The sequence below is a fragment of the Cetorhinus maximus genome, chromosome 4 (assembly GCF_964194155.1).
Source record: "Cetorhinus maximus chromosome 4, sCetMax3.hap1.1, whole genome shotgun sequence".
NCBI classification, from domain to species: Eukaryota; Metazoa; Chordata; class Chondrichthyes; order Lamniformes; family Cetorhinidae; genus Cetorhinus; species Cetorhinus maximus.
Window position 1 is genome coordinate 100,627,496 of NC_135882.1, and position 24,313 is coordinate 100,651,808.

At 40.3% G+C, this 24,313-nt stretch overlaps 1 protein-coding gene across 1 annotated transcript in view; it reads left to right on the forward strand.

Annotated features, from left to right (window-relative positions):
- The window catches only part of prkdc (protein kinase, DNA-activated, catalytic subunit), a 238,827-nt gene that overhangs the window by 39,707 nt on the left and 174,807 nt on the right, over nt 1-24,313 (forward strand). The window contains exons 19-27 of the mRNA XM_078540537.1: nt 2,042-2,128; nt 3,790-3,909; nt 5,497-5,650; nt 10,492-10,595; nt 10,706-10,796; nt 13,077-13,240; nt 13,758-13,904; nt 16,415-16,522; nt 17,237-17,463. Coding sequence (XP_078396663.1) covers nt 2,042-2,128; nt 3,790-3,909; nt 5,497-5,650; nt 10,492-10,595; nt 10,706-10,796; nt 13,077-13,240; nt 13,758-13,904; nt 16,415-16,522; nt 17,237-17,463 — 1,202 coding nt within the window. The remainder of the gene's footprint in view (nt 1-2,041; nt 2,129-3,789; nt 3,910-5,496; nt 5,651-10,491; nt 10,596-10,705; nt 10,797-13,076; nt 13,241-13,757; nt 13,905-16,414; nt 16,523-17,236; nt 17,464-24,313) is intronic.

Sequence of the window (24,313 nt, forward strand, 5' to 3'; positions counted from 1 at the left end):
CTATCTGATATTTTTGACCTTTATTTCTGGACATGCCCACAAGTGGCGTTGTTTCCGTTATGCTACCCTATCAAATACTTTCAGTATCTTAAAAACCCCTATTGGGTTGCCCCTAGGGAAAAGAGCCCCAGCCTGTTCAGCCTTTTCGTATAAGTACATCCTTTCAGGTGGCTTCAGGGAGGATGTTCCCCCTGGTTGGGGAGTCTAGAACCAGGGGCCACAGTTTCAGGATACAGGGTAGGCCATTTAGGACGGAGATGAGGAAAAATTTCTTCACTCAGAGGGTGGTCAACCTGTGGAATTCTCTACCACAGAAGGCTGTGGAGGCCAGGTCGCTGAGTGTATTCAAGAAAGAAATTGATACGTTTTTGGATATTAGGGGCATCAAGGGTATGGAGAGAAAGAGGTAATATGGCGTTGAAATAGAGGATTAGCCATGATCATATCGAATGGTGGGGCAGGCTCGAGGGGCCAAATGGCTTACTCTTCCTAGTTTCTACGTTTTTATCGTTCTTGCAAATCTCTTTTTGCATCTTCTCTGATCCCTCTGTATTTTTTTATACATAACATGGAGACCAGAACTGTGCAAAGTACTCCTGTGGTCCAACCAAGGTTTAATACAAGTTTGATTTAACTTTTCAACTTTTCAGTTCTATTCCACTAAAAATGAATGTCAATGTTTGGCTTGCTCTTTTATGGCCTTATTAACCTGTATCACTACTTTGCGATTTGTGTATCTATGCCCTTAATTCCCTTTTCTCCTCTACTTCATTCAGACTTATTATTTGAGCAGTTTGTGGCCTCCTTATTCTTCCTACCAAAATAAATCACCGTAGGCCTATCTATTTTTGAAGTCATGTGCCAATTACATGTCCATTCTACAAACTTATTAATTTACCCTATATTTTGTCACATTCTCCCTTTCTATTAGCTAAAGCTCCCAGTTTGTTATCATCGGCAAATTTTAAAACTGTACTTCCAATTCCCGAGTCCAAATTATTAATATAAACTGTGAACTACAGTGGTACCAGCTCAAATCCCTCTAGAATACTTTTTGCCACACTGAGTAGCTATACATAACCCAGAATCACAGAATCTTAACGGCACAGAAGGAGGCCATCCAGCCCATCATGTCTGCACCCTCTCTCTAAATGAGCATTATGACCTCGTGCCATTGTCCTGCCTTTTCCCCATACCCTTGCACATTGCACATTGTTTCTATTCAAATAATCATCTAATGCCCTCTTGAATGCCTTGATTGAGCCTGCCTCCATCACACTTCCAGGCAGTGCATTCCTAAGCCGAACCGCTTGTTGTGTGAAAAAGCTTTTTCTCACATCACACTTGCTTCTTTTTAAATCTGTGCCCTCTCATTCTTGATCCTTTTACAAGTGGGAACAGCTTCTCCCTATCTACTCTGTCCAGCCCCTTCATGATTTTTAACATCTCTATCAAATCTCCCCTCAGCCTTCTCTCCAGGAAGAACAGTCCCAGCTTTTCCAATCTATCCTCATAACTGAAATTTCTCATCCCTGGAATCATTCTTGTAAACCTCTTCTGCAATCTTTCCAGTGTGTTCACATCCTTCCTATAATATGGTGCCCAGAACTGTACACAATATTCCAGCTGAGGTCTGATGAGTGTCTTATATAAATTCAGCACAACCTCCTTGTTCTTGTACTCTATGCCCCTATTAATAAAGCCCCGGATACTATATGCTTTATTAATTGCTCTCTCCACCTGTCCTGACACCTTCAATGACCTATGCACATATACACCCAAGTCTTTCTGCTTCTGCACCCCCTTCAAAATTTCACCCCTTACTCTATATTGTCTGTCCATGTTCTTTTTCTTCATCTCTCTTTTCTGTTTTGTAGCCATCTTGTTATCCATTCTGCTACCACTCCCATGACTCCACGTGCTCTGACCACAGTCGTGAGTTCACTAAGAGAAAAACCAGGTTATTGATGTGCCCTGCTGCTGTTGTGTTTTTCTTATTGCTTGAATTTCTGACGAAAAGGGAAAAATTGTATTTTGCCAGGGTGTTAGCACAAAAACTGGAAAACAGTGTCCAAGGAACCCTGAAAAGTTTGCCTGCTTTGCGTTATTTGGGAAGTTTGGAAAAGAGGTGAGAATCATCTCAAATGCTCTAGAATATCTTTGAACTAGAGAAAAAATTGTTGAATGCAAGTTGGATACAGTTTACCATTGATAATTCAATTTTTTGCACTGTAAATTATCTAAATTAAGTAACGACTAATACAGCAAAGTGGGAATTTCATCCTTAAAAACGCTAAATGATTAGACAATTTGAGTTAAGCAACTTCAAATTAAGAGTACATTGTATTTGTATTAAGACAGCTGGAAAATGTCAGTGAAAAATTGAGCTTAAATTATTAGTAGCTCTTTTCTCAACTCATTTCTGGCTGGAGTCATTAACTTGAGCATTTGACCCTACACAACTCACTTGTAAGTAAAGCAGAAGTTTACCTCTTTCAAGAAACTTCAAGATATTTGGTACAGATTGCATGTTTGTTAGAAACTTGATGAACCAAATGCTATTTTCTTTTTCATACTCTAAATCCTTAAAGTAAGATTGCTGGGGGCCAGGCAACAACATTTTAAGGGTAATTAGTATTTGGGAAAATTAAGTCATTCACCAAAGTGATGGAAAGATGAATTTGACAGGGATGAGCTGTTTATAAAATGAGGAAATTCCACATACTCTTGTTCAGTAGCTACATTTCCTGTCTTCCATATATAGTAAAGCAGCAGGAATTGTACTTTTAGTTTTTATTTAAGAAAAGTGGGAAACCCTTGCATTACTTGGCTTCACTCAGTTTCACCAAATGTTATGAGTGATGTTAGATATGTTTCTTTCAATGTTGGGCAAGGTTGCTTAAAATTCAAGCACAGACTGGGATTTTAACTAAATAAAAGGAAGTGGCATGTTAGCTAATTGATACTGTTTTTCAGACCAAGTTGCCTTCATATGTCTTATGAAGCAATTTTATATCTCTATGAACCTTTTCAAACTGTTAATGTGTATATTTTTAACTTGATAAAATGCTTAAGAAGAATTGATTGCATAATGGGCCCAGATCTTCCAGTTCCGGTCGGAGAGGGGGTATCCAATGCTGACAGTGATTTAATCTGCATACTTTCCATTTTACGCTGGAGCCATTGCGCCTTCTGATGCCAGCTGCAGCAGGGATGTAGGGCTGAGCGCAGTCATGAGGCCAAATGTCGAGCGGAATTCAAATGCAGCCGCACCCCCTTTGCCAGGGGCGGGGGGGGGCGGTGATGAGCATTGCAGGATGGCGGGGGGAGGGGGTGGGGTGGAGGGGTGTTGAATGATGCCAGGAGAGGGTGAATATTGCCAAGGGAGTTGTGAACATTGCTGGGGTGGTGGGGGGATGTCAACATTGCTGTGGGTGCCATTGTGCTTTGATGCTCCAGCTGACCTTCGCTGGTTTTTTTACCTGCTATGAAAAGCTCTAAGTGAATCTGTGTAAAAACCAGGGTAAGTATCGCTGAAACAGCCCAAGTCTCCATAGTTCTGGCCACCTGATCACACTGTCATTCGAATCACGGAGCAATCCGGGCAGTGTAAAACCGGCAATTGGAAGTTTAAACTTCCTGTGTTAGTACCACAGACGTGCATACTTTGGGCCTTCCTCAGGGTTGCAATGCTCATCAACGATGTAGGTTAAGTTGGAGGCCTCTCCCCACGTAGGAAGATTTGGGTCATGATTTAGACGTTGCACTTTATCATGTTATTTTCTATAGGTAGCGATCAGAATGAAACAGTACAAGGATGAGTTACTGGCTTCCTGCCTGATGTTTGTACTCTCTCTACCGCATGACATAATTGAACTTGATATCAAGACTTTCATTCCAGCGTTGCAGGTTAGTATATATCCCAAGTTAAATCTTGTTTTGACTTATAGTACTTAGCATATCAATATTTTAGCACCCTTAATTTAGTTGTTTATATTCTGGTGTTGTAAGATTGCTGCGGACCCATGGAGGACATTGGGGGCAGGATAGGAGGCGATGCTGGCCATTGCCAACATCGGGGTGGGAGAATGGTGTCTTATGACTGGGGATGTTGGCTAGGGGTCTGGTGAGCGGGTGTTCCCTCCTGCATGTTGCCCAGGCTGTTCATTTAGCTGGCCCGGCAGAGGATGGAGCTATAATATGTTAATAAGGCCATGCCATTAAGCAAGAACTCCATGTCCCGTGTCCTTGCTGGGCTCTTCAGCCTTACCCAAACCCCACCCACCTTTGAAAGACACAGGTTAATTCAAGGTGACCAGCATGCTTTTGTAAAGATCATATTGTGTATAAAAATGAGGTATTTTTTAAAGAACAGTGAATTGATTAAGGCTACAGAATGGATGTTGTGTATATTGGATTATCAAATGGAAGTTGATAAAATGCCATATTGGAGGCCTGTTGATTAAAATTAAGGAGCATCATATTGCGAAATGTAACAACATGAATTGGAAGCTGGTTAAATGACAGGAAACAGATTTGTGCTTAATGGGTATTTTTAGGACTGGAGGGATTTAAACAGTGCTCCATGGGTCAGTGGTTAATCCATTGCTTTTGTTTATATATTTAAATGACTGTAAGCAACTTCAAGACACTTTAAAGAAAATTATTTCATGGTATGTGGGCACTGCTGGCTAGGCCAGCATTTATTGCCCATCCCTAATTGCCTTTGAATCGCTGCAGTCCAAGTGTTGTAGGTACACCCACAGTGGTGTTTGGAGGGGGGGGAAGTTTGGTAAAGGAACATAGCTTAGCAGTTCTTTTGAAACAAAGAAAAAGCAAACAGATGGGATCCTAGATTTTACAAATGGGGGTAAATAGTACAAGAGCAGTACAGTAATGCTAAACCTTCTATACAAATCATTGGTTAAGCCAAAGTTAGAAAATGGTGCCCAGATTTGGGTGGCTTGCTGTAGAAATGATGTCAAGGCTGTGGAGAGCACAAAGAAGTGGTTTCAATGATCATATAAGGGATGGAAAGGCTTTATTTACTAGAGACATTGGTACTATTTTCATTAGAACAAAGATTAAAATGAGATCTAGTAGAGTTATTCAAAATTATGAGGGACTGAGTTAGGGTAAGTAGGAGTTAAAGTTATTGAGTCAACAACTGGAGGATATAAATCTGGATTATCACCAAAAAGGCAATGAGAGCTGAGGAGAATTTTGTGCTTTTATACAGAGGGTTGTTTGGAATGGAATGCTCCATCAGCAATAGTAGTGAAAGGGGAATGTATAATTGCTTTAAAACAAGTGGATATATATTTAAGAAAGATAATTGTAAAAGGGTACATGAAAGGGGCAAAGGATTGTGATTCAGTGGTTGACTCTCTAGCAGTGCTGACACAGGCATCTGGGCTGAATTTACTATAAAATGCAATTATTCTGTGATTACTTTCTTTCCAATTCCCCCCCGACCTCCCGACCCCCAAAAAACAGACTGCATTTAAACTCGGCCTTAGCCACATTCCACTTGCTGATGCTGGATTAGATGCCCTGGAGCTTTGGTCAATTCATATATCCAAGCATGCCATTGAACCTTATTACAGAGAGATTTTACCACACCTGGATGGCTACTTGAAAACAGCTTCAAGTAAGAACCTTCAATTTTTCTTTGTTTTTAACACCCCCTTCAATTAATATTCTGCTTTTCATCTATTAAATGAAATTGTTCAGCAGGGATGTAAAAAGCTAGGATAAAGGGTTGTGCGTTAGAATGTTGCCAAGCATTCAGACTTTTTCACTTAACGCTTGGGTGCATATTATTGTGTTGAAGCAGAGCTGTTGTATTATACCCTAGCCTACTGGTTGAAATATATGATATTAAGTGGGCTTATAAAACAAATGACTATCAGACAGCTGGAGAATTATAATAGTCAGATGCGCAGTAAAGTCTTTTTATTCAGCAGCCTGAGTGAAGGGCTAAGACTCAATGTAGAACACCATTGACTTGAAAGGAGAAGTGGAAAATATATCCAGAAATTGCAATTGGGTGAAATCTAAGTTTTGCTGCTCCCCCTCACTTCTTTCCCGGTCCACTACCTCCTGCTGTTACCTCACCTTTGACCTCAATTCCTTGTGCTGTCTACACAACTCTACAATGCACCTTCTTATCCTATCTTTCAATGGCCCACTATCTTCACTTCAGTGGCAGTTCCCTCTGGGAGCTGCACAGCTCTGCCTGTCATCATGGTGTTAATCCTGTGGTCCTACTGGATAACACTCACAGACACATTAATATGATCGGGAATACATCCACCCATCCTTTCCCCGCTCTTCCTTTACCTGTATCCATCTTGTGGATAATTGTTGTTAAGTATTATTTCTCCTAACCCTTCAATTGTCTCAGCTAAAAGTACAAGAAATTTTGAGGGTTTTTTTTGCTTCCTCTGACCATGATCACCTTGAGATTTTCTTCGTCAGTTTCTCTGTTGCCTCGGTCATTTAAAAATGTTTCCTTACTCTTTAGGCCATATTAACCATTTCATGTAAAAAGGGGTCTCTGTCTTTGCTTATCTCCTCCTATCTGGTTCCAATGTCTCAGGTGATGGCCAGGTTATCAAATTCAGTCCTCTTTATAAAGTTTGTATGATGTGTCCTTTTTCTCTAACTCTATCTCCAACCCTGTAATCATTTCTTTGTACCGGTTTACATATGCAGTAGTAACCATCTTATCTTGCCTGGAGAGACTTTACAGTCCAATAAAATATTCTCATGATATCTCTAAAACAGAAATCAAACATTTCTACTTGATTCCATGCATTACCATGTTTTACTTCTTTGTCATCTTTCCCTTAAACTACATTTTATTCTCAAAAGTAACCCACTTTTGTGCCTGACTTTTTTTTAATTTAAAATTATTCCGAATTCAAATAGCAGTGTTTTGAGCTGGCAGGTTTTCTTAGTGTTCAGTTTCTTTCTTCAAAGACTTACAAGTACATTTTAAACCTTTTTTACCCCAGCACAGAAACTTGCAGCATTTTGAATTAATATCAATTGCTGTCAAACATTTTAAAGAAGAGTTCCCTTTCCTCTGAGAACTTTTATCAGGAACAAAACCTTAAATATTCAGACTTTGTAAGAAATTTCCAACCCACTGTCAATCCAACTCAGGATCAGTTGTTTCAAAATTGCAATTTACACTATCAAAATTAAAACTACCTAATTCTCATGTGTGTGAATTTGTATCCAGATTAAAAGTTCCACATGTTTATCAACACACATTCTTTATTTTAAATGATATCATGGCTTTTCAAAAGTAATTTGCTAAAAAGTCTGATACTCATTGGTAACAATTGGCCACAGTGCTGCAGCATTGAAAATCTGCAGATAAATTCTCAGATTCTTGAAGCTGCTAGAAATTTTGTTGCATTTGCGGTTATCTCCAAATAAAAGCACAAGGGTCCATTCTCATAACATCTTTCACCTACATGGACAATCAAAATGTCTCTCTCTCTCTCTCGCTCTAGAACGAAAAGCTTTAGTAACTTAAATATATTTATTCTCTCTCACTTAATCAATTTCAATTTTTTTATTCCACCTTTTAATCTCTGCCTGTCCTAACTGACAAGTCTCTAGGTAACAGGCACACAATATTACTATTGCCTTCTCCTCTGTACTACAACTGCTTATTCCACCAAAAGTTTTGGTGTCCCAGGTCCACTTGGGTTTCCAACCTTCTCTAGCAATTTTACTTAAAAACTTTTTGGTCTTATTTGACAAAAATTGTGGGTGACCTGTTAGGGCCCCAGTGTAAATTTTGTGTGCGATAGTTGATGTTACGTTTTTAGCTAGATTACTATTATTCTGGCTAGGAAACGGATCAGTCCCCGTTTTATTGCACCAGTTCTCTCTAGATAATGGCCTCCCCATTTTACCACAGCGGAACCACCCTGGGAAAGGGCCTCTCCTGTTTTACCGCACGGCTGTTAGTTAATTGGCACCACACTGTCTTTAATTAATTCTCTCACAGAATCATACTCCGGCTCGGATCCTCAAATTGCCAGCTGCCCATGTCGAACGCTGACTTTCCAATCTAAGGGGTGGTAAAATAAACATACTCACCTGTCCATTGATGTCAATGTTTGACCAATGGTGCCTGCCATTGCGAGGACCCTGCTGACCATGTCAGTTATTGTGGGGTTATGATTTGGCAGGTGGCATATGCCAGGCTGACCAAATCCCAGAGGGAAACTTGGCCGTGCTATCACAACGATTTTGTAACTTGTATTTATTACAAGAAAGTTTGTGCACTAAAGTCAGAAGTAATGAGCCCACTACCACCTTTAGAGATGTTAAAGATTAAATTAAAACATTTGTTAACAAAGAAAAGAAAACTTAACACACAAGACTACAGTTACATTTAGTTTTATAACAGTTCCCACAAGATTTGTACTTAACTAGACTCCCAACTGCACACCCCTGTCAGGCAACAGCCCAAATAGATTCTGAATCTATAAACATCCAGCAAGATTACCACAAGCACCCACTGTTGCTGTAAGAGAGGTATTTCACAGCTTCTCTCTCCCTCTCACCCGCCAGTGAAACTCCAAAGGCTTTTAACACAACCTTGGTCACTGGAACAGCAAACTCCTCCAGGGTGACTAGAGGCTTTTTCCACAAGTCTGTTTCACACAGTGCACCTTTCAAGATCTCACACGGCCACATCCATACAGCTTCTCATCCTTCTGTAAATATATTTCCTCTTTTTTGATCTGTAAATCCTATTGTTTCAACCTGTCTTTGTAAGTTACTTTTCCCAGAATGTAAAAATGTTTTATGTTATTATGGCCAGCACTTTTGGGAAAAATAAACATAATGACTTTGCCTTATTTATCTTGCCAGTTGTAAACATCTTAGCATGTCCCTTTGAAAAGCCAACAACCTCTCCCCTTATCTAAAAATGCAAATTCCATTTTACTTAGCTCGTCCAGTAGCATTTCAAATACCTGTTTTTTACCCTTTGATTCAAACCTTGCAGTCTAACAGTCTGCAGTTTACTTAAATTATTCACGCACACAGAAACATACACACGTACACAGAAATACACACACATAAACATAAGCCTGCTTTAAAGTATCCCACAGTAATATCAGGAAAAATCTGATAGCTCCTTTACAGTGGTAAAAATGACCACTCTCAAGTCTGAGAGATTCAAGCAAGCAAAGATTTATTTTAAGCACTTGCAAGGGAGAAAGAACCTCAGCCAGCCAAGGAGCCTCTCTCAAACTACAGGGTTTGCAGCACATTTCACAGTATCTTTACAGTGCAGAAGGAGGCCATTTGTCCCATTGAGTCTGCACTGGCTCTCTGAAAGAGCATTCCACCTAGTCCCACTCCCCTGCCTTATCCCTGTAACCTTGCACATTCTTTCTTTTTAGGTAGCCATCCAATTCCCTTTTGAATGCCTTGATTGAACCTGCTTCCACCACCCTTTCAGGAAGTTTGTTCCAGACTCCAACCACCCTCTGGGTGATAAAAAATTTCCTCATTATATTTACTCCTTTTGTCAATTACTTTGAAACTGTGCCCTCTAGTTCTTGATGTTCTCTTGAGTGGGAACTGTTTCTCACTATTTACCCAGTCCATACCCCTCAGGATCTTGAATACATCTATCAAGTCTACTCTCAGCCGCTTTCAAGGAAAAGAGTCCCAACCTCTCCAGTCTATCCTCATAACTACAGCTCCTTATCCCTGGAATCATTATTGTGAATCTCCTCCTTACTCTCTCCAAAGTTCACATCCTTTCTCAAGTATCGTGCCCGGAACTAGGTACATTACTCCAGTTGAGGCCTTATCTTCCTACTTTTCATTATAATGTTTCTATTTAATTTCTTAACTAACCATACTATTCCATCAGCAGATGTTCCCATTAACTCAACCCTCAGCCGTGGGCAAGGCCTTCAGTTCTCCCTTATCTCCTTCTTTTGTATAACAAGGAATAAGTCTGTTTATATAGGCTGTTAGTAATTGCTAACCACTACTTTGATCAAGTATCCCATCATTCCTACAGTATTGGCTACATTTCCCATCATGCTTAGAAAGAGCTGTAATAAGTACGTTTGTCTATTCTATAGCTATTAATGCACATTTTAATATAAAAAATGTGAAATCATTTCAGTTATTCTACTTTAAGCTTGGTTTAGCATCTCATCTACAAGACAGTGCAGCGCTTCTTAGAATGTTAGCCTGGATAATGTTCCCAAATCTTTGGAGTAGGGTTTGAACCTTCTGAATTCAAGGCCTGAGTGCTACCAGATGAAACACAGCTCACACTTGCATTTTCTACATCTCTAAAGACATCAACCAATGTAAACAAATGGCTGGGTTTGGCTGTGTTTTAGAATTCTGCAACCATGCATTATGATTAAAACAAAATTTAAAAAACCAAGTGTTTTAATTATGGAAACTTCATTTTTTAACACTTCACGTTAGATGAGACTGAAAACAATTGGGAAATGTTGAGCATTAATACTTCAAGTAAAGGAGGAAACAAAGTTCTTATACGTCGCCTGAAAAATGCAAGGGATCTTTCTATGGTATGTGACTAACATTTGAAATTTGACTCTAAAGCCTGTGCCTACAATATGTAGCCATTGGTGAGTTAAGAAAATCTGTTTTTAAACCTGTTTTATTTCTCGTGAAACAGAGCGAAGAGTCTCCTGCTGCAGCTGTGAGGCATAGAGTAGTACGGTTACTTGGGTCCCTTGGGGGACAGATCAATCGAAGCCTGGTTACAGGTGGGTGTAACGACAGTTGGAATTGTCATTTAGATTGAAAACAAAATATGTACAAGTGAAGAGTAGAGCGCATACCTCAGCCACGCTGTGTCGACTCAACGTTATTCTTTGAGGCTTTTCCTTGCCTGGTTGATGTCCTGTAACCACAAAGCTGAAAAAAGAAATCTTTTTATTAAAAGCTTCCATCTCACTGAGGAAGCTTCAGGCCAATCCACATCCAACAACCTGCTCTGAAAACTGCTCATATTTTGACTGCTGTGACAAATTTGCACCACTGCACCTGAGACAATCCGCAACATCCTAAAGCAACCCACAAAATTCTAAAAGAGAAACGTCAATTTTCTCTATCTCCCAATGTTAGCGGACCCTTTAAAAAATTCCAGGATCTGGATTTGGATCCTTTCCAAAAACTAATCAGCTCTTCCTTGGGTCATAACCTAACTATGTACCAAGTTTCATCAAAATCCATCCATTAGGTTTGAATGTATATTGTTTGCAGACAAACTAACAAATGGGTAAAATATTACCCCTGCCTCCCTTCAATGGTGGAAATAAAGAGATGGAAATTTAAAGCTGCCAGATAATGTGTAATTGTAATTGTTCTAGGTTTTACTGGACTTTGCCGTTTTACTAGACCATTATTAAACTTAAGCCCAATATATCAATTATTTCTCCTACTTAATAATCAGTATTAATGATGTGAAGAAGCAGTTTGGAACTTAGTTAACTGGCTGATCTAGATTGAGTCTTTTGTATTTGAAAAGTGAAAATTACGATTTACGGGAGGGAGCTGAATGAAGTTAGTGAAACAAATTGTTCAACAATAATAATATAACTGCTCATTCTAAGTAAGTTACTTAAATTGTTCTTTTTTTGATTCACTTATATAACCCATCCATCTTAATTAGTTACATTATTGTAAGCTGACAGTAAAGCAAAGGTTTGTCCCCATGTCCCCTTGCGTGCTAAATAGAAGGATGTGTCAACTGAATGCCATATGCTTCCTACAGTAAGGAAGACTAATTCCCAGTCCTCCCCCATTTTATAGCACCAGTTGCAGTCAATAGGGATTTCTGGGAGCACACTATCCACCTTAGATCCTCTCATTGGCTATAAGTGGTGGATGACCATCAGCATTTGATGCCTAAGCAGCTCATGCTCATATTCCTTTTTAAAGTTGTTAATTTTTTTTTTTAAAAGCGCTTTATATAGATGTAACTTTTCCCGAATATTTGTCATCCTGAACATAGGTTTCATCGTATACCTCATTATTTATTGCTACAGTAAATTTAATTTTTGTAAATGAACCCTGATTCATTCAGCATCCACTCCTGACCCAACAGAAGGTGCCATCTGGGATAGTAGCCTTGTAAAATACCTGTATTATACAGGGAGCATCCTATTCAAGTGTTCTTTGCCACTAAACTATTCTGACATTCATGTGGATGGAAACTGACCTTTATCTTGCACATTGTGTGTAGCTGGCATTTGTTTCAGGTTCCTTTGCAGAGTTTATTTTAATTATTGAAATCATTTTTAATTTCATGATTAAAGCAGGTAGACTTTTTTTTGTTTGTGCCTTTGGTATTGTTCATTTCAGGCCATGTGCTTTGTTTGTATCTTTACCAATCGGGTTTTCCTTTGGCCTAGTTGATGCCAGTAGCTGACTTTAAAACTTGCAAAGATTGTCAGATTCTTCTTGCATACAACTCTTGGCATATTGTGGACCAATGCTGCTTTATTTAAGAACCAAACTCAATGAAGTGCTCATTGTGACTCTTGGATGGCAATACTTTATACAAATATAAATCTCTGTTGGATAACTTATTGGTCATTTACATATAGAGGGTGAATTTTAATTAACAAATGTGAGTGAAGGGACCCTTGATCGGCAATGCTTCATTTTGTGAAGGAAAGGAGAGCATGGGTATAAGGGAGTCTAGGCATACATGGGATTAGGATTTCAATTCATATGAAAGGTAAACTCAACATGAACTTGTTGGATCAAACAGCCTGTTTCCATGTTGTAACTGTTTTGTGAAACATTAACAAAATGGATGCTGTCGGAAAACATGAAGCCTAAGCATTGAGAGAATTCCTTACAAGCCAGAGAAGCTTTAGCTCAAGCTAATAGCATGTAGCTTCTTTACTAAAGACTGTCATTAAAGTGTATTTTGAAACGTATAATCTCAATTTTTGTTCAAAAGTAAGTTACTCATCAAATATGGTATTGCATTAAGATATCAGGAAATGCTTGTGTTTCCCATTTAAATCATACAGCTGCTTCTTCGGAGGAAATGATGAAGAAGTGTGTTGCATGGGTGGCAGAGAGGCCACTGAGTTTTGCAGTGCCATTTGCAGACATGAAACCTGTCATATACTTAGATTCATTTCTACCCCGCATCTCTGAACTTGCGCTTTCTGCTGGTGACCGACAGACGAAGGTAAGCCAACATACACTTCATTCACATTTTGTGTTATGTTCCTGGTCAGATGCAATATCCCTACTGGAAGGAGAGCCTAATGTGTTAGAGTGCATTCCGCTCCCATAGATCTGTCCGTAAAATATATCCTCTACATAAATAATATAGTAGCTTCTCATTAATTCCCATGTTATGTTGACCAGAAATTATTTACATTTCTTCCAGCCTATGGTTACAATCATAAAAGACTGCATTTGTTAACCATTTAGTTAAATGGTTAAATTTTTATCTTTTAGAATTTATTCATACCTGTTTTATAAATTTCTTCGTAACTTTTAGGATTGAATAAGCTATTTTCCAACTCATTAACTGAAAATGAGGCATTGTGAGCATGTTAGAAAATGTGTTGTCTCTGGCAAGGGATCGTTATGTGACCACTCTGTAGTTACAGATCTCTTTCCAGTTTTTGTATTTTAAAATAATTCTTCATACCTTTAACATGTTGAAACTTTTTTTAATAAATATTAAATCCTGCCAGGTTGCAGCTTGTGAACTGCTCCATAGTGTGGTAGCTTATATGCTAGGAAAAGGATCTCAGATTCCAGAAGGACAGCAGGAAACTATGTACAAGCTGAACAAACACATGTTTCCAGTCTTGCTCCGCCTTGGTTGTGACGTGGATAAGGTATGAAAGTCCTGGGCGTGCGTGTAGGAATAAGTTGATTTATTTATTCCTTAGGTGTCTCTGGTTTGGTCAGCATTTATTGCCCATCCCTAATTGTCCTTGAAGGTGGTGTGAGCCCCCTTCTTGAACCTGCAGCCCATGTGGTGTAGGTGCACCCACAGTGCTGTTAGGCAGGCAGTTCCTGGATATTGACCCAGTGACAGTGAAGGAATGGCGATATATTTCCAAATCAGGATGGTGTGTGGCTTGGAGGCGAACTTGCAGGTGGTGATGTTCTCATGCATCTGCTGCCCTTGTCCTTGAAGGTGGCAGAGGTCCTGAGTTTGGAAAATGCTGTTGAAGAAACCTTGTTGAATTTCTGCAGTGCACCTTGTAGTTGGCGTACACTGCTGCCATTGTGTGTTGGTGGTGGAAGGAGTGGATGCTTAAGGTGGTGGATGAGGTGCCAGTCAAATGAGCTGCTTTGTCCTGGGCGGTATTAAACTTCTTGAGTGTTGGAGCTGCACTCATCCAGGAAAAAAGAAAGTATTCCATCACACACCTGACTTGTGCCTTGTAGATGGTGGACAGGCTTTGGGAAGCCAGGAGGTAAGTTACTCTCTGCAGAATTCCCAGCCTCTGATCTTCTTTTGTAGCCACAGTATTTATATAGCTGGTCCAGTTCAGTTTCTTGTCAATGGTAACCCCCAGGATGTCAATAGTGGGGGGTTCAGAGATGGTAATGCCATTGAATGTCGGGGTGATGGTTAGGTCCCCTCTTGTTGGAGATGGCTATTGCCTGGCCCTTGTGTGGCATGAGTGTTGTCACTTATCAGCCTAAGGCTCAAGGGTGTCCAGCTGCTGCTGCTTATGGACATGGACTGCTTTAGTATCTGAGGGGTATTCCTTATTGATTACTTAAAACAAGTTAATAATGTTTGATCTGTAGTTGGTAAAAACCTATATATAATTCATATATTAATAGTATTGTGTACTCCCTTTTAGCCTAACACAACTGTCGAGCATTTTATATCTCTCTTTTAAACTTGCCTATTTATTGTCGTTACCTCTGAGCCTTCCTGATTTATGATTGATTCCAGGGTAGGATATTACTACACCATTTGTTGTTGAACCTAAACTCTGCTACATCTCTCTGCTCTTTAGTCTCTTCTCCATCTCCATCAAATCTCTGAGATCAATGTTTGATACTGAAAATGGATAGTATGCTAATACTGTGTATTTGAGCAATGCATTTTAAACAACTAATGTGGAGTTCTCAGCTCCATGCTGGGAAGCTACTGTTTCAAAAGACCTGAGGAGGAGTAAGTCAGTACAGTCTTGCATGCATTTCTCAATGCTCTTGCGCCCCCAAACTACTTTCCTCAACCCTTCCAGGAACTCCCATGTGCTTCTATACTGGTCTCCCGTCACCTCACTCTCAGATCTTAATCCCCCTAGACCCCAGCAATGGAACATACATATTCACTTCTATTTATAATAGGCAGATGAGACTTTAGTGGTTCAAATACTGAAGCACATTGACCCTAGCTATTTCTGGCCAGTGGCTCCACACAAGGCACCCTCTTTCCCAATGTTGTCAGATGCAGCACCAGCACCAGTGCTCCTGGACCCCAAATGAGTGCCCCCACCCTCACTCGACTGTTTCACTCGCAATAAACATCACACTTCTCCAGTGCACCCACACTTCCAGACCACTGTCTCTCTCACTAATCCCAGATCCAAGTATTTTTTTGGTCTTATTGCAACAGGATTATCAGTATCTGATAAAATTTTAAAAATCAATTATGTGCATCTGTATTTGAACCACTAAAAAGTCTCATCTGCGAAATGTAAGCAGAGTATTGCTGAAAAAAAACATTTCGTTGAAGCTTTTCATCTTGCACTCATCAGGACAGTTGTAAGAATACCATACGAAAACAAAACTGCTGGAAAAACTCAACAGATCTGACAGCATCTGTGGAGAGAGAGACAGCGATAACGTTGATTCCACAGATGCTGTCAGACCTGAGTTTTTCAAGCATTTTTTGTTTTTGTTTCAGATTTCCAGCATCCGCAGTATTTTACCTTTATTTATGTAAGAATACCATGTTACATCGGTATTCTTGTAATTGTTCTGATGAGTATTGCTGATAAAAAGACATTTTGCTGAAGCTTTTCATCTTGAACTCAAGTTCTGTACTCTAAATGACTAAATGTAAGTAGAAGTAAATAAATATGTTTCATTGATATGTTGAAGTTTTCCTTCAGAGGCATGGGAAAACTCCACAGTTGTATCTACTCTGAAGATTTGCACATGTTGATTTGCTCTGGTTAACCAGCTGGAAAGAATCCATGATGATACAACTTAAATAGATTCTGCAGAGAAGAGTGTGATTGTTTTCCTCCTATATTTTCTAAAGTGTATTAAACATACCTCGAGTAGGTGATTGTTTAGGACAGGTCCACATCATGCAGCAATTGAGCCTTAATATAATAACTTGTTTTTGTGTTATTTTTTTAATTATATATAGGTAACCAATCAGCTGTTTGAACCACTTGTTATGCAGCTTATCCATTGGCTCACTAACAACAGAAAATTTGAAAGTCGGGATACAGTGGCGCTGCTGGAAGCTATTTTGGTAACAATTGTTCAATTATGTTCTTAGCATTTGAACACTCAAAACAAACCGTAATTCCCTGTAAACAGAGTGATTGTAAACATCTGTCTAAATCCATATAGGACTGAAGTTTTTTGCTTATAAAAGCAGAGACCAACATCTTTGTAAACAGCCAAGTTCGAAGGAATTACATATTAGAAATGAATCACACAACTCAGTAATGTTAGATAAATAACTATTTAATAGTTTCAGATATTTATTTTAAGTTTCTATCATTTACAGTTTTCCTTTTTGGCTTTCTGTGTTTAACTATTTGTGGTGCTGTCGACTAAATGTTTATTTCTAAAGGCTGGGGGGGTTATTGACATAAATAAGCAAATTAAACTTATTACTTTCTAAGTTTCTGCCAAGTAATAATTTCCTTATTAAAACGTCCAAAGGTATTTAACTAGTGAATGTATATCCAGAAGAGCAGGAAAGGCAACTGGGAATTGAACAATCCTTTTTTAAACACTTATAGTCAATGCTGAACCATAGTTGACAAAAATGATCTTAATGCTAATTGGTTTGAGGCACACAACTAATCTAATAGTTCAGGTTGATTTACACCTCACCTAGTGATTGGGGAATTGCGACTTCCATTTGTTGGGCAATGCTTTGCCCAGATATAGATTGTAATGTAGGCCAGTGTTGATTTTGTTCTAAAAGCTAAAAACAAATATCTAATTTTGTTAGGATGGCATTGTGGATCCAGTGGACAGTACTTTGAGGGACTTCTGTGGGAACTGTGTTCAGGAGTTTCTCAAGTGGTCCATAAAGCAGACAACTCCAGAGCAGCAGCAGAAGAGTCCAGTGAATACAAAATCACTCTTCAAGAGACTGTATAGCCTTGCTCTTCATCCCAATACTTTTAAACGACTGGGGGCAGCTCTTGCCTTTAACAGCATATACAGAGAATTCAGGTAGGCTTCATGATCTAAATTATGAAAATCTTAAGTAATTTCATAGCTGGGCCAAAATCAAATCCTCAACAATGTATTGAACCTCGAAGCAGAGTTGAGCATTTTGTGTAAGGTAACTGCATATGTGAGTGTTCTATGACCTGCACTGAAAATTATTTTGCCTAAAGTTTTACAAGTATTCTTTAAAATCAAATTGTTTGGAGTTTGTATTAATCTATTTTAGCTGAAGATTTTAAACTCTCATTCTTTTTTAAATTGTAGAATGTCAATATTTTACTGTTTTTAAAAAAAAAAAGTTTGTAAGAAATAGTTGATTATTTAGTCTGAAAACTTAATTTGAAAGTGTGAAATGCAAATGACTAAGTGACTCATGTATCATGAGTACTCCAGTCACTGAAGTGTGAGGTGATGCATTTTGGCAGAAGGGATCGAGGAGGGCAATATAGACTTAATGGCGCAGCTCCAAAGAGTGTGCAGCAACAGAGGGACCTGGGTGTGCATGTGTATCAATCTTTGAAGGTGGCAGGACATATTGAGAAAATGGTAAACAAAGCATATGCGATCTTGGGCTTCATAAATAGTGGCATTGAGTACAAAAGCAGGGAAGGGATCTTACACTGAACCTTCTATAAAGCTCTAGTATAGTTAGCTATAGTAGTGTGTCCAATTCTGATCACCACACTTTAGGAAAGAGATGAGGATGCTTGACAGGGTGTAGAGGATATTTCCCAGAATGGTTCCAGGGATGGGAAATTTTACTTAAAAGGGTAGGTTAGAAAATCTGGGGTTGTTCTCCTTGAAGTGAAGGAGATGAGGAGGAGATTTGATAGATGTGTACAAGATTATGACAGGATTAGATAAGGTAGACAAGGAAAAACTGTCCCCATTAGCTGATGGGTACAAGGCCTAGGGGACACAGATTTAAGGTCTTGAGCAAGAGATAGAGGGGGGGATATGAGGAAAAACTTGTTGGTTGAAGCGAAACCAATCAATAACTTCAAAAGGAAATTGGATGGGCACTTAAAGGAAATAAACTTGCAGGGCTGCGAAGATAGAGCAAGGGAATATGGCTAACTGGATTGCTCCGCAGAGAGCAGGCAGATTTGATGGACTGAATGGCTGCCTCCTGTGCCATAAATGACACTGACTTGTGTTGAAAAACCTATTTAAAACAGTTATTCTTTAATCTTATGAAAAGATTTGACAGATTGTTAGAGCTTTCAGTGGTAAAATATTAAGCAATGCACGATATTCTAAAATTACAAACTCCAAAGCTGATATTAAGTTCTTGTACTACAATGATACATGTCTAAATTCTGCAACTCCAGATTTTTATAGAAAGTACATCTGCCTCTTGTTTCATCTGATTAACGTGAGTGCAGTCTGTTAGAGAGCTGAGGCTATGTGCGTGCTTTTAGGCAAATGTATTAGTATTATTTCAGCAGCTCACTCTCTTCCATCTCCCAATGTGCACCTTTAAGTCCCAGGACTGTAAATGCGACCACAATTGATGTCCAATTGGCCTGCTCATTCAAAATCCAGATTTGGCATGACCAGCACATGTCTCACTTTCCTCGACCAAAACGTCCTCCGATCCAGGATCATCGTGCAAGGCTAACACAACCCCATCTCCATTTCTCTGTGATCAACTGTCTACAAAAACCTCTGGCTTTCTCTCCACCCACCTCCAATACCAAGTTTGAAGAGCTCATGGGGATCTATTTGCCTCTAATGTTTAGACCATTTGTGCAGGCATTTCTGCCACTTATTCAGCTTTCTCTTCTCAACCCTGCCACTGATCTCCAGTTCTGAATCCTTATCACGAACATATGAACAAGGACCAGGAGTAGGCCATTCTGCCCCTCGAGCATAGAAGCTAGGAGCAGGAGTAGGCCATTCGACCCTTCGAGCCTGATCCACCATTCATTTTGATCATGGCTAATCGATCCTCTGTCTCAATGCCATATTCCTGCTTTCTCTCCATACCCCTTGATGCCACCTCTCTGGTTTTATTTTTGCGCCAGACAGGAATGAATAATTGGTGTAATTCATGCACACGTTCCTTTAAATATTAGCCACTCTCTATCCACTGTCAACCCTTTTAGTAAGGTTCCCTAATCCATCATTGCCAACTTGCGCCTCATACCCTTTATTTAGATTCAGGGCCCTAGTTTCGGATTCAACTTCTTCACTCTTCATCTAATGAACAATTCTATCATTTTATGGTTGCTCTTCCCCAAGGGACCCTGCACAACAAGATTGTTAATTAATCCTTTCTCATTGCGCAATACCCAGTCTAGGATAGCCAGCTCTCTAGTTGGTTCCTAAAAAAAAATCACGTACACACTCCAGGGAATCTTCCTCCACAGTATTATTGCTCGTTTGGTTTGTCCAATCTATATGTAGATTAAAGTCACCCATGATTATAGTTGTACCCTTATTGCATGCCTTCCCTTACATCTCCATTACTGTTTGGGGGCCGAAAGACAATCCCCACCAACGTTTTCTGCCCCTTGGTGTTTCTTATTACCACCCAAACAGATTCCACATCATGATTTTCTGAGCCAATATCCTTCCCCACTATTGCATTGATTTGCTTCTTTACTAACAATACTCCCCCGTCTCCTTTCCCTATTTACCTGTCCTTCCTAAATATTGAATACCCCTGGATGTTCAGTTCCCATCCTTGGTCACCCTGCAGCCATGTCTCCGTAATTGCAACTATATCATAACCATTTATATCTATTTATGCTGTTAATTCATCTACCTTATTGTGAATGCTCCACACATTAAGATACAATGCCTTGGACTTGTCTTTTTAACCTTGTTAGTCATCTTAGCTTCATTTTGCACTCTGACCCCATTTGTTTTTTGCCCTTGTTTTTTCTGCCTTCCACTTTTGCTTCCAACTTCTGTCTTTTGTTTCTATCAGCCCCTCTTCTGTCTCCCTACTCAGGTTCCCATCCCCCTGCCATTCTAGTTTCAACCCTCCCCGACTGCACTAGCAAACATGCCACCGCCCCGAGCACATTGGCCCTGGTCCTGCCCAGGTGCAACCCATCCTGTTTGCACTGGTCTCAATGTCCCAGGAATCTGAATCCCTCCCCCCTGCAACATTTCTTCAGCCACATATTCAACTGATATATCCTGTTAATTCTAATCTCACTAGCACATGGCACTGGTAGTAATCCTGAGATTACTACCTTTTGAGGTTCTATTTTTTAATTTATGTCCTAACTCCTCTTATTCAGCTTGTAGGACCTCACCCCTTTATTTCCGTATGTTGTTGGTACCAATATTTATCATGACCACTTCAGAATGCCCTGCAGCCTCTCCGAGATATCCTTGACCCTGGCATCAGGGAGGCAACATACCATCCTGGAGTCTCTTTTGCGGTCGCAGAAATGCTTGTCTGTTCCCCTCACTATTGAATCCCCCTTCACTATAGCACTGCCACTCTTCTTCTTCCCTTGTGCAGCAAAGCCACGGTGCCATGGACTTGGCTCCTGCTGCTTTCCCCTGAGAAGTCGCCTCCCCCAACAGTATCCAGAACGGTATATCTGTCAGAGAGGGGGACAGCCACAGGGGACTCCTGCACTACCAGCCTTCCTCTACTCTGCCTGGTGGTCACCCATCCCCTTTCTGCCTGTTCAGTCTTTACCTGCGGTGTGACCACCTCACTGTACGTGCTGTCCATGATAATCTCAGCATCGTGGATGTGCCACGGTAAATCCACCTGCAGCTCTAGCTCCGAAATGCGGTTAGCCAGTAGCTGCAGCTAGACACACTTCCTGCACACGTGGTCGCTAGGGACACTGGAAGTGTTCATGACTTCCCACGTAGCGCAGGAGGAGCACGTCACGGGTGTGAGCTCTGCTGCCATTACTTCCCTTTAGATTAAGCTAGTTAGTTACTCCCTTTAAAGAATACTAATTATGCTAGTGGCCTTATTCATTTCCACACACATCCACTACAGTCCAAAGCCGTCGCCTTATTTTGTTTAAGCTAATGGACTGCAGCAGTTTAAAAGGTAGAAGTACTCACCTGACCCTACTTACCAATCAGCTGCCTCCACTGCGTCATGTCACTTTTTGAATCGTGATGCCCTCGCGCCGCTTTCAGCCCCGAGTCTCTTCGGAACTCTGGCCCTGCCCTCGTGCTGCTTTCAGCTCCAAGTCCAGCTCCTCTTTTTAAATCCTTGCTTTGCCATTTAATAAGGTCATGGTTGATCTGACAATAACCTCAAATCTGCGTTCTGCCTACCCCGACTTGCAGTTTGTTTTACATATCCCAATGCCTGCTCTCTCTCAGCCCATCTCTTCCATGCATCCCATTTACAGCTCTCCTCTCCAGTCAGCTCTAAGTCACTCAAATACCCTTCTGGCCCCATGCTTCCTAATACTATTAAAGACTCCTTAATGCTCGGATACTGTCCATCTTTCACAAGAGCTGCCATCACCCTTCTGACCCTATCCTCTCCAATAATAGGCCATTTTCTACCCCCCTCCCTCTAAAATCATTGAATGCTATTACCTACAGCTCCATGGTCATCTCTGCCAAGATTCCCTGTTCGAATCCTTTCAGTCCATGCTTATAGTACCAAGATCACTCTGGCCAAATGACCATTACCATAAATTCTATTCTTCTTTTGGCTCCATTTTCCTGCTCAGCCACTCACCCAGGGTGAATCACACCATGTGTAACCTTGGCATCCTCTTCAACTCGGAGCTGAACTCCATTCTGTTCTCTCAAGTGCTGTTTGCTTCTACCTTTTGAGTATTGCCTCCCTGCGCCACTACCTCAGCCCCACTGCTGCTGAAGACATTAATAAAGCTTTTGTCACCTGTAGACTATTTTTTTCTTGCATTTGCCACTTTTCATAAAACCATAAGATGTAGCAGCAGATGTAGGCCATTCGACCCATCGAGTCTGCTCTGCCATTCAACGAGATCATGGCTGATCTGATAATCCTCAACTCCACTTTCCTTGATTCCCTTTTTGATTAAAAATCTGTCTCTCAGCCTTGAATATACTTAACGACCCAGCCTCTACAGCCCTCTGCGTTAAAGAATTCCACAGATTGACTACCCTCTGAGAGAAGAAATTCCTCCTCATCTCTGTTTTAAATGGGCCCCCCCTTACTCTGCCCTCTGGTCCTAGACTCTCCCACAAGGGGAAACAACCTCTCAGCATCTACCCTGTCAAGCCCCCTAAGAATCTTTTATGTTTCAATAAGGTCGCCCCTCATTCTTTTCAACTCCAATGAGTACAGGCACAACCGACTCAACCTCTCCTCCATAAGAAAATCCCTCCATCTGTGGGATCAACCTAGTGAACCTTCTCTGGACTGCCTCCAATGCCAGCATTCCTTTCCTTAGATAATGGGACCAAAACTGTTCAGAGTACTCCAGGTGTGGTCTAACCAGTGCCTTGTATAGTTTTAGCAAGACTTCCCTATTTTATATATTCCACTCCCCTTGAAACAAAGGACAACACTTCATTTGCCTTACCTGCTGAACTTGTATGCTAGCTTTTTGGGATTCATACACGAGGACCCCCCAAATCGCTCTGTGCTGCAACTTTCTTCAGTCTTTCTCCATTTAAATAATATTTAGCTCCTCTACTCTTTCTGCCAAAGTGTATAACCTCACACTTTCCCACATTATATTCCATCTGCCACATTTTTGCCCACTCATTTAACTGTCTGTATCCCTCTGTAGACTCTGTCATCCTCACCACTTGCCTTCCCACCTATTTTTGTCTTCTGCAAACTTGGAATAGTACATTCATTTCCCTCATCCAAAACATTAATATATATTGTAAATAACTGTGGCCCCAGCACTGATCCCTGTGGCACTCCACTAGCTACAGGTTGCCATCCTGAAAATGCCCCCCTTTTCCCAACTCTGTCGTCTAATAATTAGCCAATCCTCCATCCATGCTAATATACTACCCACAACGCCGTGGGATCTTATCTTATTAAGTAGCCTTTTGTGGTACCTTATTGAACACCTTTTGGAAATCCAAATATATTACATCTACTGGTTCCCCCTCATCCTGCTTGTTACCTCCTCAAGGAATTCTAATAAATTTGTCAGGCATGATTTCCCCTTCATGAAGCCATGCCGACTCTGCTTGATTAGATTATGCATTTCTAAATGCTCTATTACATCCTTTTTAATAGACTCCAACATTTTCCCAGTGACAGATGTTAAGCTAACTGGGCTATAGTAACCTGTTTTTTGTCTCCCTCCCTCTTTGAATAAGGGTGTTACATCGGCAGTTTTCCAATCCTCTGGGACTTTTCCAAAATCTAGGGACTCTTGGAAGATTACTACCAGTGCATCCACTATCTCTGCAGCTATTTCCTTTGATATCCTAGTATGCAACCCATCAGGTTCAGGGGACTTATCGGCCTTTAGCCCCATTAGCTTCCCTAGTAATTTTTCCCTAGTGATAGTTATTGTATTTATTTCCTCCCACCTTTTGCCCCTTGCTATTGGTGTCTTCTACCATGAAGACTGATGCAAAATATTTATTCAAGCCCATTGCCAATTCCTGGATCTCCATTATTATTTCCCCAGCCTCATTCTCTAAGGGGCCTATATTGACTTTGGCCTCTCTCTCCCTTTTTATATATTTAAAGAAGCTCTTACTGTCTGTTTTTATATTACTTGCCAGTTTGCCCTCAAAGTTTATTTGCTCCCTCTTTATTATTTTTTTTGGTCATCTTCTGTTGGTTTTTAAAACTTTCCCAATCCTCTGACTTATCACTAACCTTTGCCACAGTGTATGTTTTTTCTTTCACTTTGATACTATCCTTAACCTCTTTTGTTAGCCATGGTTGATT